The sequence below is a fragment of the Suricata suricatta genome, chromosome 13, assembly GCF_006229205.1.
Source record: "Suricata suricatta isolate VVHF042 chromosome 13, meerkat_22Aug2017_6uvM2_HiC, whole genome shotgun sequence".
In the NCBI taxonomy this organism is placed as follows: Eukaryota; Metazoa; Chordata; class Mammalia; order Carnivora; family Herpestidae; genus Suricata; species Suricata suricatta.
Window position 1 is genome coordinate 63,892,750 of NC_043712.1, and position 14,570 is coordinate 63,907,319.

Below are 14,570 nucleotides of genomic sequence, written 5' to 3' on the forward strand. Positions count from 1 at the left end.
TCATGAAATATGCAAAAACAGCTTTTGATTTCACAATGAATGGGGAGGGGCAAGATGACTTGAGCTGCATGGGGGTCCTCTTATCTTGCAAGAACAGGAAGCCCCACCCACCCCAAAATGCCCACTGCACCCTGTTGAGAAACACTGGGAATATCCAGAAGAAATGACCTGAAAAGGAATTTGGTGACAAGATGCTTCTAAGGAGAAACTGCCCTCTCCTGTCCCTTATCCATGGTTACTGGTGTGACCACGCTCTTCCTCCAGATGACCAGACTTAAAACTGCAAATTCATCTATTGTCTTGGCTTCTCTGCCTTGGCTTTTATTGCCTGCTCCTCGTGACAATCTACCACAAGTCCTTGCTGACGCATTCTCCAGGGTCGCTCCTGTGACGCCTCAACCACGTTCAAGAACCAGGTTCCAGGACCGGGCATCCCCAAACTCCACGCTGTTACTATTTGGGGACTTGTTCACTAAAAACACAAGAATATGGTTAGAAATCCGTGGCAGCCAACTCCTCCCTTTCTGGCTCATTAGGGAGCTGGAGTCTAGAGCCTTCTGGGGGAGTGACTGTAGCATATAAACTTGTGGGTCTCAGTGAACAGGGAGTCTAGGAAGCAGGTCTGCTGAAGGGAGCAGGCCCTGGTGACCCTTGGAAGGAGATGGGGACTCACCACACAGCACGTGGGCTCAACACAGGGAAGGACCCCACCCCAGGGCTGGTGAGGCCTCAGAACTGAAGCCATGAACTCACTGAAGGGCACAGGAAGCAGAGGTTTGTTATTTCAGGACTGACTCTGGGCGCTGCCCTGATTCGCACTTGCTTAGCCTCACTGAGCCCCAATTTCGGGCAGGAACGTCTCCATCTTTGGGATGTTGTAAATCACAGCACCTGCCACACACGTGGTTGATTGAACGATGGCGGTTGTGATGCTGGCGCTTAAGGGCGCGGCGCCTCGGCAGCCGGCTTGCCTTGTTGACCCTCCCACACCTGCTCCCGGGCGCTGGGTCACAGGACGGGCCACCACAGGGAAATCCTTAAATTTCCCCAGTACTTAGAGAGTGGTTTGCAGGATACCAACAACAGCAGCAAACACATGGTGCTTACTGTGTGCAGACACAGTTCTAAAGACAGCATTTACATCATTACCACACTGGGAGGCGGCTCTTAATTACCCCATTTGACAAATGGGAAACTGAGGCCCAGAGCTGCGAAGCAGCTATTTCCAGAGCCAGAAAACAACAGTGCTGGGATGTGAACACAGGCCATCAGAGTCCGGAATCAGTGCACCCAGCCATCACTTTATATTTTGCCTCTCGAAGCAAAGCAGAGAGAGGAATCTTCCTATGGCCTCTCAGCACTAGCAGGGATGATGTCCTTTGATCACAGGTACTAAAATGACAGTTTTTGCCCTGACCTCTCCTTGGAGAAAAATCCCAGGACAACGGTAAAATACTAGACATTGCAATATTCTCTCTCCCACCCATCTTTTAAAAAGCTTTTTAAAAGCTGGGGGGCTCAGTCGGTTAAGCGTCCAGCTTCGGCTCAGGTCATGATCTCATGGTTCGTGGGTTCCAGCCCCGCGTCAGGCTCTGTGCTGACAGCTAGCTCAGAGCCTGGAGCCTGTTTCGGATTCTGTGTCTTCCTCTCTCTCTAACCCTCCCCTGCTCGTGCTGTCTCTCTCTGTCTCTCAAAAATAAATAAAAAACAGGAAAGAAAAAAAAAAAGCTAGGCACCGAAACACAAGGGCGCCAACTGGTGGGAGAGAATTAAGAAAATCCGAAAATGGGACAGGTCCAGAGCCCACCTACCTTGATTTAAAGATTCTAGATGGGAAGAAGACAGCCCACCTCCTCCCCTGGGCACACAGGGCTGCCAGGAGGGAGACGCAACTTTCTCTGTATTTGCATTTCCCATCATAAAAGCAACGTAAGCACATGGCAGGGAATCTGGTATCAGATTAAGGAAGAAAGCACCTTTAAGTCCCCCAGTCTGGTCCCCCTCCGCTGTCCCCGGAGGGCCTGCCCTTCATGTACTTTGGTCTGGGCTTTACTCATTGTTTCAGATCCGTCATTGCAATGACATCCAGGTTTGTGCCAGCGTGGCCATCCACTTTAAAATAAAAGAACGGACCTTTCCTGTGTATTAAACATGACACAGCCCCAGGATATCTCCCGGGTGACCCACCACATGGGCGGGGATCATGGTCTGCCATGGATTTCTCCTTAAAAATGAGTGTCTGCACCTTTGCAGGGTCCGTGAGAGGTCTCTGAGGTGGTGAGCCGTGCTCCAAGCCAAGAAAGATGTGCCTGAGGCTTCACTGTGTGGGACGCAGCCCGCCGTGACCGCTGAGCCCGCTACACGTGGCAGCGAGGACTCAGGGGCTCAGGTCAAGTGGTGGTGCCCGGCACAGGTCAGAACGCGCCTCTGGAACATGGGAAGCCCGAGAATCCCTGACCCAGCATGTTCACCCACTTGTAAGGTATTCAGCCTAATGAAATCTCCCTCTCCACCAGTGGACTGTGAGAGCTATTAAATCACAGTAAAACTTTGTCCTCATCAAGCGAGTGGGAAGGCCAGATTTCAGGCCGGGTTCTTTTTGCTGTCGATGGACACTATAATGAGTAACCGACTTACAAGCACCCTTCTCTTGTGACATGTTACCTATAAACACCCCAAGACAGAGGCTGCAAACACCGAGCCAATCTGGCCCGTCGTTGTGTTGCAGACTCTTCCATTCCTCCGTGTGCTGCCTGACATACTGCTTCACATTAAGTGAGTTTAGAAATTAAGAGACTTTACGAGCAAGGTCCTTGTTGATCTGCAGATAGTGACTCCCAGGCCTCTCTTTCTGCTTGTAAACAAAACACTTTCCCTTGTTTTTCTAGTCCAAATTCTCCTCCACAGCACAGAGTGGGAGAAAACGATGTCTACATTTAACGTGTGCATTTCCTGCAAGAACGTGGGAGTAATGCTAGGGGTGCCTGGGTGGCTCAGTCAGTTGGGCTTACGACTCTTGTTTTCAGCTCAGGTCATGATCTCACGATTCATGAGTTCAAGGCCTGCAATGACCATGTGGAGCCAGTTTGGGATTCTCTCTCTCCCTCTCTCTCTCTGTCCCTGCCCTGCTTGCATTCTCTCTCTTAAAATAAGTAAACAAAAAAATTTTTTTAAGATTAAAAAAAAAAAACCAATATCTGAGTAAGGCTAGAGACATTTTTCCAGACTGTTCTCTTTCTGGAATTTCCAGAAGGAAGGGCACGTTGATTCCCTGAAGTAGCCTGGGACATCTGTTTCCATGGGTCATCTTCCCACTGCCTTTGTGGCCAGCTCACAAACTCTGAAGCACAGAGGTGTGAAGATGAATGATCGCCCAGCTCAACCCCAAGGTTCGGAAGGAAATTACTGCACCCATGTCCCCTCCCCCACCCCACAGCCAGGACCCTGGGACCACTATGAAAACTCAGACTCTCAGTAGCTGTGGAGGTTAAGAGATGATCATCCCTCTCAGGACACTTCCAATTTATTTTAAAAAAATTTTTTTAATTTATTTTAAGAGAGAGAAAGAATCAATCCCAAGCAGGCTCCAAGCTGCCAGAGCAGAGCCCAATGCAGGGATCGATCCCATGAACTGAGCTAAAACCAAGAGTCGGTCGCTTTATAAACCGAGCCACCCAGGCGCCCCCTCACTTTCCAATTTATATGGCAGGACATCTGTGGGATACCCCAAGGGATTCTTTTGGACAATCCCTTGCCACTGAACACTTAAATCAACTGAGGTTTTTCAAATTTCTAGAAGGTTTGTCTTGAAAAATTACATGATTACAATTGGCCCTTGAATAACACAGGGATTGGGGTGCTGAACCCCCAACAGAGTTGAAAATCCAGATATATCTTTGACCCCCTCCAAACTTAACTACTAATAGTCTACTGTTGACCGGAAGTCTTACTGATAACATACACAGGTGATTAACACACATTTTGTATATTTATATGGACCATGGACTATATTCTTACAATAATGTTAAAGAAAAAAAAATGCAAGTAACAAAATCATAAGGAAGAGAAAGTAGATTTACAGCACTGTACTATCTACTGAAAAAATCTGGTTAGAGGTGGACTTATTCCGCTCAAATCTGTATTATTCAAGGTCACTTGCATTATAAGGAATTTGAAAAAAATACAGTCATGTTTACAGAAGGAAATGTTCATTACCGAAACACCTCTGTTAACTTTTCCTATGTGTTTTTTAAAAACACAGAAGGGATTATAATGTGCATATGTATAAGTTACCTTCTGCTTTGAACCCCTGAACATCCTAAGCACTGAACTTTTGTTAATAAAAGCTCTTTGAAAATATTTTAATGGTCAAAAACGGTTCTACCCTGTGGCTGTATAGCAATTTACTAGACATTACTGTTGGCCATCTGATGTTTCTGGTTTTTATTATTGTATTATATATAACACCGCAATGAAATCTGCGTGCATAATAACTTTTTCCTGCATTTCTTTCATTTCTTCAGGATTGAGGCCCAGACATGGAGTTCCTACCATAAAGGGTATGACTAACTTTGAGGACTCTGGATACGCATTGCTGTGATCCAGGCTGGAAAGACACACCTGCATTTACTTGCTTTTGTCCTGTGTCCTTAATCTTAGGGCAACAGTGTTTCCTGGGCCAGAGCGTATCACATGAGGTCTGGGAGCTCAACACATTAAGAAGGAAAGAAGCAGTCAGCTTCCACGTTTCCTGTCTGCTTTGGGGATAGTTATGATAGAGGGAAACCAAGTACAGCAACTGTAAAGAGGTCAATGATCTCCAAGTCCAAACCCAGAAGAGGTCAGTGAAAGGGAGCTGATGCACTGATGCTAATTGCAGCAAACCACAGGACAGGGACAGACACCTTTCGAATAACCTGTGTATCCAAAGCCTCACTTTGTTCGTCTCCTTTACACACAGAAAGGCAGACCTATTCATATAAAGCAGAGACAGATAAACAGAATTTCTCACCTTTCGGAGCCTTGCAAGCAGACCTGCTACGTGCTCGTGCTGTTCCGATCTAGCCAGCTCTTCTGCTGTCTTCCCATCCTGTTGGAAAAAAAGGATTAGTTTCTTTCCTTTGCACGAGAGCTGTTTGTTCCACACACTAGTTCTGCCTCCGGAGGCAGAAACACGTGTAACAGGCGTCAGACAGAGGTGGGTAAACTGTGTGCTGGATTCCTTCTCTTCTGTAGAGCCCTTCTGTCACTGGGCTGTCCAGGAAAGGACGATGAGAACTAGGAAACAATTGTGCACGGGTGTCTTGCAGTCCATCGGGGAGATGTCTCAGACCCACAGGCTTTCATCACACTTGGCACCTCGCTGGCGAGCAGATTACCCCAAATCCTGGATCCCTCTCCAATAAAGCAAACAAAGAAGACTTTCATCAATGCCAAATTCTAGTCAGTGCTAGTTAATATCTTAATTCCTTCCAAGGACAAACCTCAGCTCTCCTAGGATGCTAGCTGCTGGTAATTACCGTGCATTTCGAAGAAAAGTCTTGATTTTACAGACCATTTCCACCTAAAGATTTTCAGTGAACATAAAAGGACGCAGCTCCTTTTAATCAGAGAATTTTCATAGGGCTGCAGTTTCGTAGCGAGCAAATTCACTTCCATTTCTGTGCCATGAATGAGCACGACGCCGGCTAACATGTACTGAGCTCCTCCTGATATCATGCCCCTGGTCCAGTTCTCGGTGCTTTGCCTGCATTGACCCTGGAGGTCACTTGGGGGAGGCGGGAACTAACCGACCCTGTTCCTGTGCCCCGAGGAGGAAATGGAGGCTGAGCTTCAAAGTCATTACAAATTCCAAAGTAGGAGAGATGAGGAGCAATTTCCAAGCAAATAAAAGCAGTATCTTTTCAACAAGAGGACTTAGAAGCCTTCTGGCCCCGCTCTCCATGTTTATCAGTAACAGTTAAAGCTCTGCTCCCCTGGAAGCTCAGGGAGGCCCGAATCTGGTCAACAGCACATCTTCCAATTCCTCAGCTCAAGTCATAATCCGAGCCACGGGTTGGGCCTGCATGAGCCCAGCGTGTCTCAGTCTCAGCACTGCTGACATTCGGGACCAGATAAATCTCTAGTGCGTGGGCGGGGCTGTCCTGTGCAGGCAGGATGTCTAGTGCCTCTCTGGCTTCTGTACTGCCTTCCCCAACTTGTGACAACCCAAAGTGTCTTCAGTCACTGCCAAATGCTCCCTGGGTGGCACGAGATGGCCCCAGCTGAGAACCAAGGCCGTAGGCTGAGGCCAGAAGCTCACATGGGTTCTCTGGGGAGGCAGGCTTTACAGTCTCCCTGCTTGTCTCTCACGCTCCCTTGAAGTCCCCAGGTGTCTCCGTGGACACGTGAGGACTTCTTGTTTTCCCAACCAGGGATTCATGCCAAACTGACATGATCCTTGCTGACATGATAAGGAGAGGCCTCAGGTCACTAGTTCCCAAATCTGACGACACACTGGAGTCACCGGGCTCTTTAACAGCTCCCGCTGCCTGCATGCGCCCGCTCCCTCTGGACACTCTGCTTCCCCAGGTCCAGATGCCACCCATATGTTGCGGTTGAAAGTGCTCCCAGGTGATTCCATCGTGCGGCAAAGTTTGGAACCACTGTCCCTACTGGAAAAAGTTGAGCCTTGACTAAAATTATGTGTCTTCTGGCCACCGGACTTCTCTCAGAGACCCAAGGTCTACACAGGACACTGGCAAAAGTTAGTGTCCATCATGGAGCCTTTCAAATGACAGGAAAACCCCTGTCAACCATATGTCCTACATTCATATGGCACTTTACAGTTTGCAAAACACTTTGCTCTAAGAGACACTAGTCAGGCTGTCAGTGTGATGGAAAGTTTAAACTCTGGAGTCAGAAAGACTAGGTTGAAGTCCTGGATGTGCCCCTCACCAACTGTGGGTTTGGTCACTCGGCCTCCTGGAAACTTCTTCATCTGTATGGTGCAAACAAACACCCTCACCACACGGGTACTCAGACAGATTAGAGAAAACCAAATAGAAAGAACGGAGTATCAGACATGGAAAAAGGAAGTGGCAATAATTATTAATTAAAGAACTGAGAAATTCCCCAAATTCCCTGCCTTTCTCGAAGGGAATGGGGTAGGAGCTGGATATTTGCTTTCTGGTCTTGCTCTACCGTGTGCCCCTAAGCCAGGGGCTGACTCTCACAAGTGATTCTAACATTCAATGTCCTCTTGATTACAAACAGCAGTCTGGGAGGGCCCCATTGAGAAGGTGATGTTTTGAGTTGAAACCTGAAGGAGATGAGAGAGCAAGCCATTTGGATACCTGAAGAAAGTCCTGTGAAGAGTAGCAAGTGCCCTGAGGCAGCAGGATGACTGTCATGTGTGAAGAATTTCAAAGAAGCTCTTATGGTTCATGTGGTGCAAGGGGGTCAAAGGGAGGAGAGGGAGCAGGGGATGGCTGTCAGGGGGGCAATGTGGAAGAGGAGGCTGTGTGAGGCTCCAGTTGAGTATCATAAGCTGAGAAGGAGTTAGTGTCCCAGAATCCTCCTGCCACTAATGTCATCTGCTGCTATGTGCCTGGGGGCCTGCTATTAGGCATTACGTCTCTTCCTCTGGGGGCACCTCAGTTGGTTAAGTGTCGGACTTCAGCTCAGGTCATGATCTTGTCATTCCCAAGTTCAAGCCCCATGTCAGGCTCTGTACTGACAGCTCAGAGCCTCGAGCCTGTTTCAGATTCTGTGTCTCCCTCTGGCTCTCTGCCCCTCCCTCACATTCTGCCAGTCTCTTTCTCAAAAATAATAAAGAGTAAAAAAAAATAAAGTCTCTTATTCTGAAGGAGGGAGCACATTGGGTTATACCAGGGTGCACACGGGCACTACGTGCAAGGGGAGAGGGGTGGAAATGAACGAGATTCCAGAGGGAAAGAAGAGCATGTGCCAATTCAATGAGGTGGGAGCAAGGGAGGGGCTTCCCAGGCCCTGCAAAGAGCTCTGTTCTGCCAGTTACAGCTGAGGGGGGACAGGGGTGAAGCGTGAGGCTGGGCAGTGGAGGTCAGAGTTCACTGGCTTTTCCAGAACCATAGATGTGACAGAATGGAACTGTCAGGAGTGCCAAGGCTACAGTCAAGACCCAGATGCAAGGATGAGCTAGTCCTGGGGGAAACACAGAGGTCCTTGACCAAATAGAAGCCAATGAACAGAGTGCTGGGGGACCAAGAGGAACCCAGGACATGGGCCCCAGGAGGGTGTAGGGGAGGCAGGCAAGCTGCGCTTCTCACTCCCAGAACCGGGCGACCTGCCACATGCTGAAGCCTTCTGCAAAGGTCAGACACTGACAGAGACAGGCAGAGCAGGAGGGAGATGATGAAGGGGGCGGGGCCAGGACCCTGTGATGGTGGTGCCCACCAGAAGGGGGCACTCCGGAACAAGCGGGGCTGGAGCCATGGAGGTGGGCCTGAGTCAGGAGCAGCCACAGGCCTGGGTGGTGAGAGGGTGAGAGGCCACCGGAATGGGCACAAGGCTGCAGGAGGCGAGCAGAGGCAGAAGCCCAAAGAGTTTTCTTACCCAAATCAGAAGGAGAGTCAGGAAGTCCTGGAGAGACAGCTAGTGCAATAGGATTTAGAAGAGCTGCTGGCACAAAGACAGGCAGGGACACAGTTGCCCCCCAAATTCAGGACGGGGTTACACTGCACAGAGAGAGATGCAGAGACTGAGACAGGCCCTGAGGGCAACCTTGAAATTGTCTTTCTTGACATGAGTGGGTTATAAAGGTGCTGGTCTTATAATAATTCAGCAAGCTTTACTTTTGTTCATGTGCTTGCAAAAAAAAAAAATCTGTTTTATCTTACAATAAAAAAGTTTTGAAGGAGAGAGAGACCGGGAGGTGCCTGGGGACTGGACCTAGAGCACAGAAGTCCAGGACGGGCAGTCTTGTGGAGAGGGGGCGGAGCCGAGGAAAAAGAAAGCAGGACACTCAGTGGCTTTTCCAAGTAGTCAGGGCTGCGACCAGAATGGGAGGGAAGATGACCGCTAGGTGGCGCTGCAGGATCGAGAGCTGGAGTTAAGAATGCGGAACTCGGTTCAGGCAGCAGGGACAGAAGTAAAGGGGGGGCCTGCACTGTTTTCTGCCAATAAGAAGGCGGCTCTTCCCCAACTCTGACTACTCAGTGCCTGAAATGAGGCCCAGAAGAATGTGAAAGGTCTCAACAGTTTAAAATACTGATTTGCAGATCGAAATGATACCATTTTGCATATTTTGTGCTGAACAAAATAGATTCCCGAAATTAATTTCTTCAGTTGCTTTTCCTTTTTGGATATGGCTTCTCGCACATTGAGGACGGCACCCACTGCACGTGTTAGGGCTCTGTTGGAGATGTGGTTAGCAGGGAGCACAGTGTCTCCATGATCGTCTGCTCCCCTGCTGGACACCTGCGACAGCTGGGAGAGGGAGACCTCAGTCTCCACAGCACCGCCTGGGAGGCGGGACGCAACCCACCCCGGCCATGCTGTGCTCCAGCCCACAGTCCTTCTAGCTCCTGGAAGGCCTTCTGCCTTCCCACAGAGTGCTCTCTGCACACTCCCTAAGGAGCACTCCGGACCCCTGGAAACCCCCTCAGGGCGCTGGTGCATACCCCTCTGAAGACCCCGTGACTGTACATTTATTGCTGTGGTTCTTGGGTCTGTCTAGCGCCCCCGCCCTCCCCCTTCCCGCCCCCCCGCGAGACTGTAAGTTTTCTGAGGGAGCAGAACTCACCCGCCCCGCCCCACTGTGTTCCTGGGCCTTAGCAGTGTTTGGTGCACAGTAGCTGCCTAGTATTTAGGGAATGAAGAAAGGAGTAAGACCCGTAAGTGGACTTCGGGTAGCAAGCAGGCACAGGGGCAAGCAGAGGGTGAGTGAGGAGATACACCTGAGGGCTCGCTGGAGGGGGAGACCACTGGCGGGAGGCAAGGAAGTGGCTGCTGTGGGCAAGGACAAAGGGAGAGGACCCGGTGCTCACAGAGGTTGTGGGACAGCACCGAGGACCCAGCAGAGGCGAGGGCTGCACAAGTTAGCGTCCCCAACCTGTGAGATTTGGCAGAATCAGCAGCTGGTAACTTCAGAGCCATCCCTGAGAGTTTGTTTTTTATGAGGCAACATTTGTGACCCCCCCCCCCCAAAAAAAAACCCCAAATAAACAAACAAAAACCTTCTCATAAAAATGCATATAAATACTCTCTTGTGGAGTAACTGAACCAAGTATCAAGACTTGGCCTGGCAGGGTTTGAAAATGGCACACGAGGCCTAGAAGCCCACGCATTGCCAAGCAGGGTTTTGTGACGGGCAGGGAGGTACCCTAAGAAAGGGACAATCCCATCTGGAGCCCTGGCCTTCACTGGGCCTGCAGAAAAGCCCAGCTCAACACCACAGAGAATGGGCCCACTACTTGTGGGGACAGAATGACATCAAAGGAACATCAGTGTAGTTAGGGAGGCAATGTCCTCAACCAGAGGACACCAAACATTTTCTATAAAGAGCCCGAGAGGAGATAATTTTGGGCTCTGTAGACCATAGGGTCTCTGTCTTAACTGCTCAACTGCGTGCACTTGCAACATGAAAATGGCCATGAATATGTACATAATGAGCCTGGGTGGCTCTCAATAAAGCTTTATTTATAGAAACAGGAAGTGGGCTGTAAACTATGAGCATGGCTGGGTCCCAATACAACTTTCCTTACAGAAACCAGGCAGCGGGCTGGATTTGGTCTGCAGCCCATAGCCAACTCCTACATGACTCTCCAAGAAAAGAGGCCTTCCTTGCGACCTAAGGGCCCTGATTTTCCCAAAGTTGCCTGCCATATTTTAAAACCTCAATGGATTTTCTTAGATAAACACTTTATGTCAGCGAAGCACTAGTGAGTTTGTTTTGGCAGACCCACCCTACCATTAGGCCAGAAACAAGTCAAATGCTAATATTTCTCTGTAGCAGTAAAATGACCATCTTATCTCATTAGTGCATGTATTCTTCCTCTTTGGCATTTCATGAAATGTAAATCCAAGGCCTCCTCCTATAGGGTGGTGCCAGGCATGGAACCAGGGGTGGGGAAGTGCGGGGAACAAAATAAGAAAGCCAGACTTTTTAAACAAGAGAGCACAGCTCTTGTAAGCAGTTCCCCACCTGAGACCCCTTTCTCCTTCCTCCCCCAAAGCCCAGGGCACCTCCCGAGCCGAGCCGTGTAGAGAGAGGGAGCACTTAGAAAAGGAAAACACACGTATCTAACCAACCATGCCGAGGCGATGCTGTACAGCACGGGAAACAGCAGGCACTCCTGGCAGCGCCGGCCACGGGGACGCCGCGTAGCCAGCTACGGCCCTGCTCTGTGTGGGCGACTGTTTACGGAGCTGCGGTGCAGGAGCAGAGTCTAATAGCAGCTTTTTGCTGGAGACACAGTTGCCAAGCAATACCTTTCCCCTGATGCCCCTGAGGCCCCAAATGCTCTCTACAGCTTTCTCTGGCTTTCTCCTGCCAGGTGACTCACCGAGGTCAGCGCCTCCACGTTGGCGCCCGCCAGACAGAGGTAGCGGACCACGTCCAGAATCCCGTTGTTGGCTGCGAGGTGCAGAGGTGTTCGTCCATACTGGAAGACACACAAAAAAAAGCCCAAAGAGAGTCCTTACAATTGCTGCTGAGGAGGGCACGGATGGGAGTCTACCCCACAGGCCGGCACTGTGCACGGGATCCGGACCCCCCTGAAGAAATAGGACGTGTGGACTTCCTTCTCCGCCCTCTTGTGGGGGAGGCAAGCCAAGCGGAACGTGTTGAAGTATTTTCCAGTTAAAAGAGTCACTTTGAAGGAAAACTCCAAAGGATGAAAGAGTAGGAGTTTTATCATAACTAAATCATGTCTCCCACTATGTTGGCAGAAAGGAGGCATGAGTCAGAGCTCTTAGAAAGGTCCCAAGGTTCGAGAAAGATCTACACCACACCACAGTTCAAACAGAGGCACCTCAAGGGACAAAGAGATCGAACCACAGCCACTGAAGTCGTTCTAATGCGGTGACATTACAAGGCCACCCGGCCATGCCCACCACGCTCTCTACTGTTTATGTCTGTGGTTCCTAAACTGTGTGCCAAGGCACCTCAGGGCGCTATGGTGAACCCATGAGGCACCAAGGAATATTTTACATTTTTTATGGAACCAGCAGGTTCAGACACGGGGTCTCAGCATTAGATTGCACAGCCTTCCTTTCAATGACATCGTGTCTGCACAGTTGGGGTTTGGTGGTTACGGTGACAAGATAGTTGTTTCTTCCAGGCTTTTAGCTATGAATCCACAAAAGGAAACAAAAACCATGCAGTGCCAAGACATGGTCCACTTTCTAGTCTGTCACTTGCTACGTTCCCCTACCAATACATGGCAGACACCTTTCCAGGCCTGTAACTATGTCAGTTATGTCCTTTTGGATCCCTGAATAACACTCGGCCTGTGGATGTACCAGAATTCACTCAGCCAGTCACTGAGGATGGACACTGAAGGTGGTTCCATTCCTAAAACCACAGAGAGATACCACCTCACGCCGGTCAGAGTGTCTAAAATGAACAAATCAGGAGACTATAGATGCTGGCGAGGGTGTGGAGAGACAGGCACCCTTCTACACTGTTGGTGGGAATGTAAACTGGTACAGTCTAGAGAACAGCGTGGAGGTTCCTCAAAAAACTATCAGTAGAGCTCCCCTATAACCCAGCAATAGCACTCCTAGGGATTTACCCAAGGGATACAGAAGTGCTGATGCATAGGGGCACATGTACCCCAATGTTCATAGCAGCAATGTCAACAATAGCCAAAACATGGAAAGAGCCTAAATGTCCATCACCTGATGAATGGATCAAGAAGATGTGGTTTATCTATACAATGGAGTACTACATGGCAATGAGAAAGAATGAAATATGGCCATTTGTAGCAAAGTGGATGGAACTCGAGGGTGTCATGCTAAGTGACATAAGTCAGGCAGAGAAGGACAGATACTGTATGTTTTCACTCTTATGTGGAACAGAAGAAGCTTAACAGAAGACCATTGGGGAGGGGAAGGGGGGAAAAGTTACAGAGAAGGAAGGAGAAAAAAACCATAAGAGACTCTCGAATAATGAGAAGAAACTGAGGGTTGATGGGGGATGGGCATGGAGGAGGGCACTTGTTGGGATGAGCACTGGGTGCTGTATGGAAACCAATTTGATAATAAATTACATTTAAAAAAAGAGAGAGAACAAAAAAAGGTGGGGGTTCCATTCCTGGCCCTTATGAGTAATGCTGCAATGTGTGTAAGCCTGTGTTCTGTTCCCTGTCATCTACAGTGATTTAGGGAGCACATATTAAGTTCCCTAGAGATACCCTAGAGATGAAGCGAGAAGGAAAAGAAGTTGTGAAAATGTGATGAAGTGTTTGGATTGACATATAAGGAAGAGAAGCTTGGCAATGGGAGGTATCCTGCTATGGAAAGGAAAAGGGATACAAGGAAAAAGGACCAGGACGTTTGTATGTTGAAGGCCCCAACCTCTGACAGAACCAAACCCAGACTCCTGAGCCTTGCAGTCAAGGGCTGGCACCGTCTGGACTGAAGGTCCCCTTCCATCTGCATTTTCTCTCTCTGCCCCATTGCCTGCCTCCCTAAACACCCACACCCCATGTCAGCTACAGGTGCAGCCCACAGTCCCCAGAACCACACAGGAATACCTCCTCTGGTCTGAAACACACTTTCCTCTCCATCTAAACGCTCTCCCCGGTTTCTTTCATGTGCAGATGTTCGCATTTCCATAGCACCTGGTGCCTCTTTCACAGCAGTGACTGCAGGAGGGGACGATGCTATACCAGAAAGCAGCCTGGGGACAGGCACCATTCACTCTGCTATCCATAAGCCCCTCATACTGCCCTGGTACATTATAGTCAAGGAAAGGCATTAATACATGCTTAATGGGCATGGAATTGTCATGTGCCTGGATATGTGCATGTGTGGGTGTCTACGTCCACATGTGCATCTGTGTGTTCGCGTGTGTACACATCTGTTTATGTGTGTGTGTCTGTGTGTGCATGGATGCGTGCCTGAATATAACATACTTTCTCTGTCTTCGCTAGAGTCACCCCAGGGGAAGAAAGAGTTAAGGCCCATGAGCTCTGTGCCATCCAGCTCTGCTCCTCCCCGTGCTCCCCAACACAGCCCATTTAAACAGCCACTCTCCTGATTTTCCCAGGAAACTTGGATGAAGACTGAGAAGTATCTGTTCCCTGTGATGAGCGTCAAAGATAGCGACAAATTCCTGTCACATACTGAGGGGACGGGTAGGACCTGAATGGCCACCTTTATCTCTGGGGGAACTGAATCCAGGTACGGGAAAGGCAGGATGCACCATGAGAAAGATGTGACAGTCTGCCAGTGGGACAGGGGCTGTCATGTTCCATGTCCACTTTGACAGCCGCTTACTAGGGAGAATCCAGGCAAGGCCAGATGTGCTTTGTGAGGAAATAACGCTTTCCTCTTACGTTTCATGCACATCATTGAAGCTCCTCTGGAGCTCCCTCATTTTCCTA

The 14,570-nt window shown here is 49.3% G+C and overlaps 1 protein-coding gene across 1 annotated transcript in view; it reads right to left on the reverse strand.

The window, feature by feature from the left end:
* DAPK1 (death associated protein kinase 1) overlaps positions 1-14,570 on the reverse strand; it is a 470,647-nt gene that overhangs the window by 313,348 nt on the left and 142,729 nt on the right. Inside the window, 2 exon segments of the mRNA XM_029919672.1 lie at positions 5,012-5,089; positions 11,526-11,624. Coding sequence (XP_029775532.1) covers positions 5,012-5,089; positions 11,526-11,624 — 177 coding nt within the window.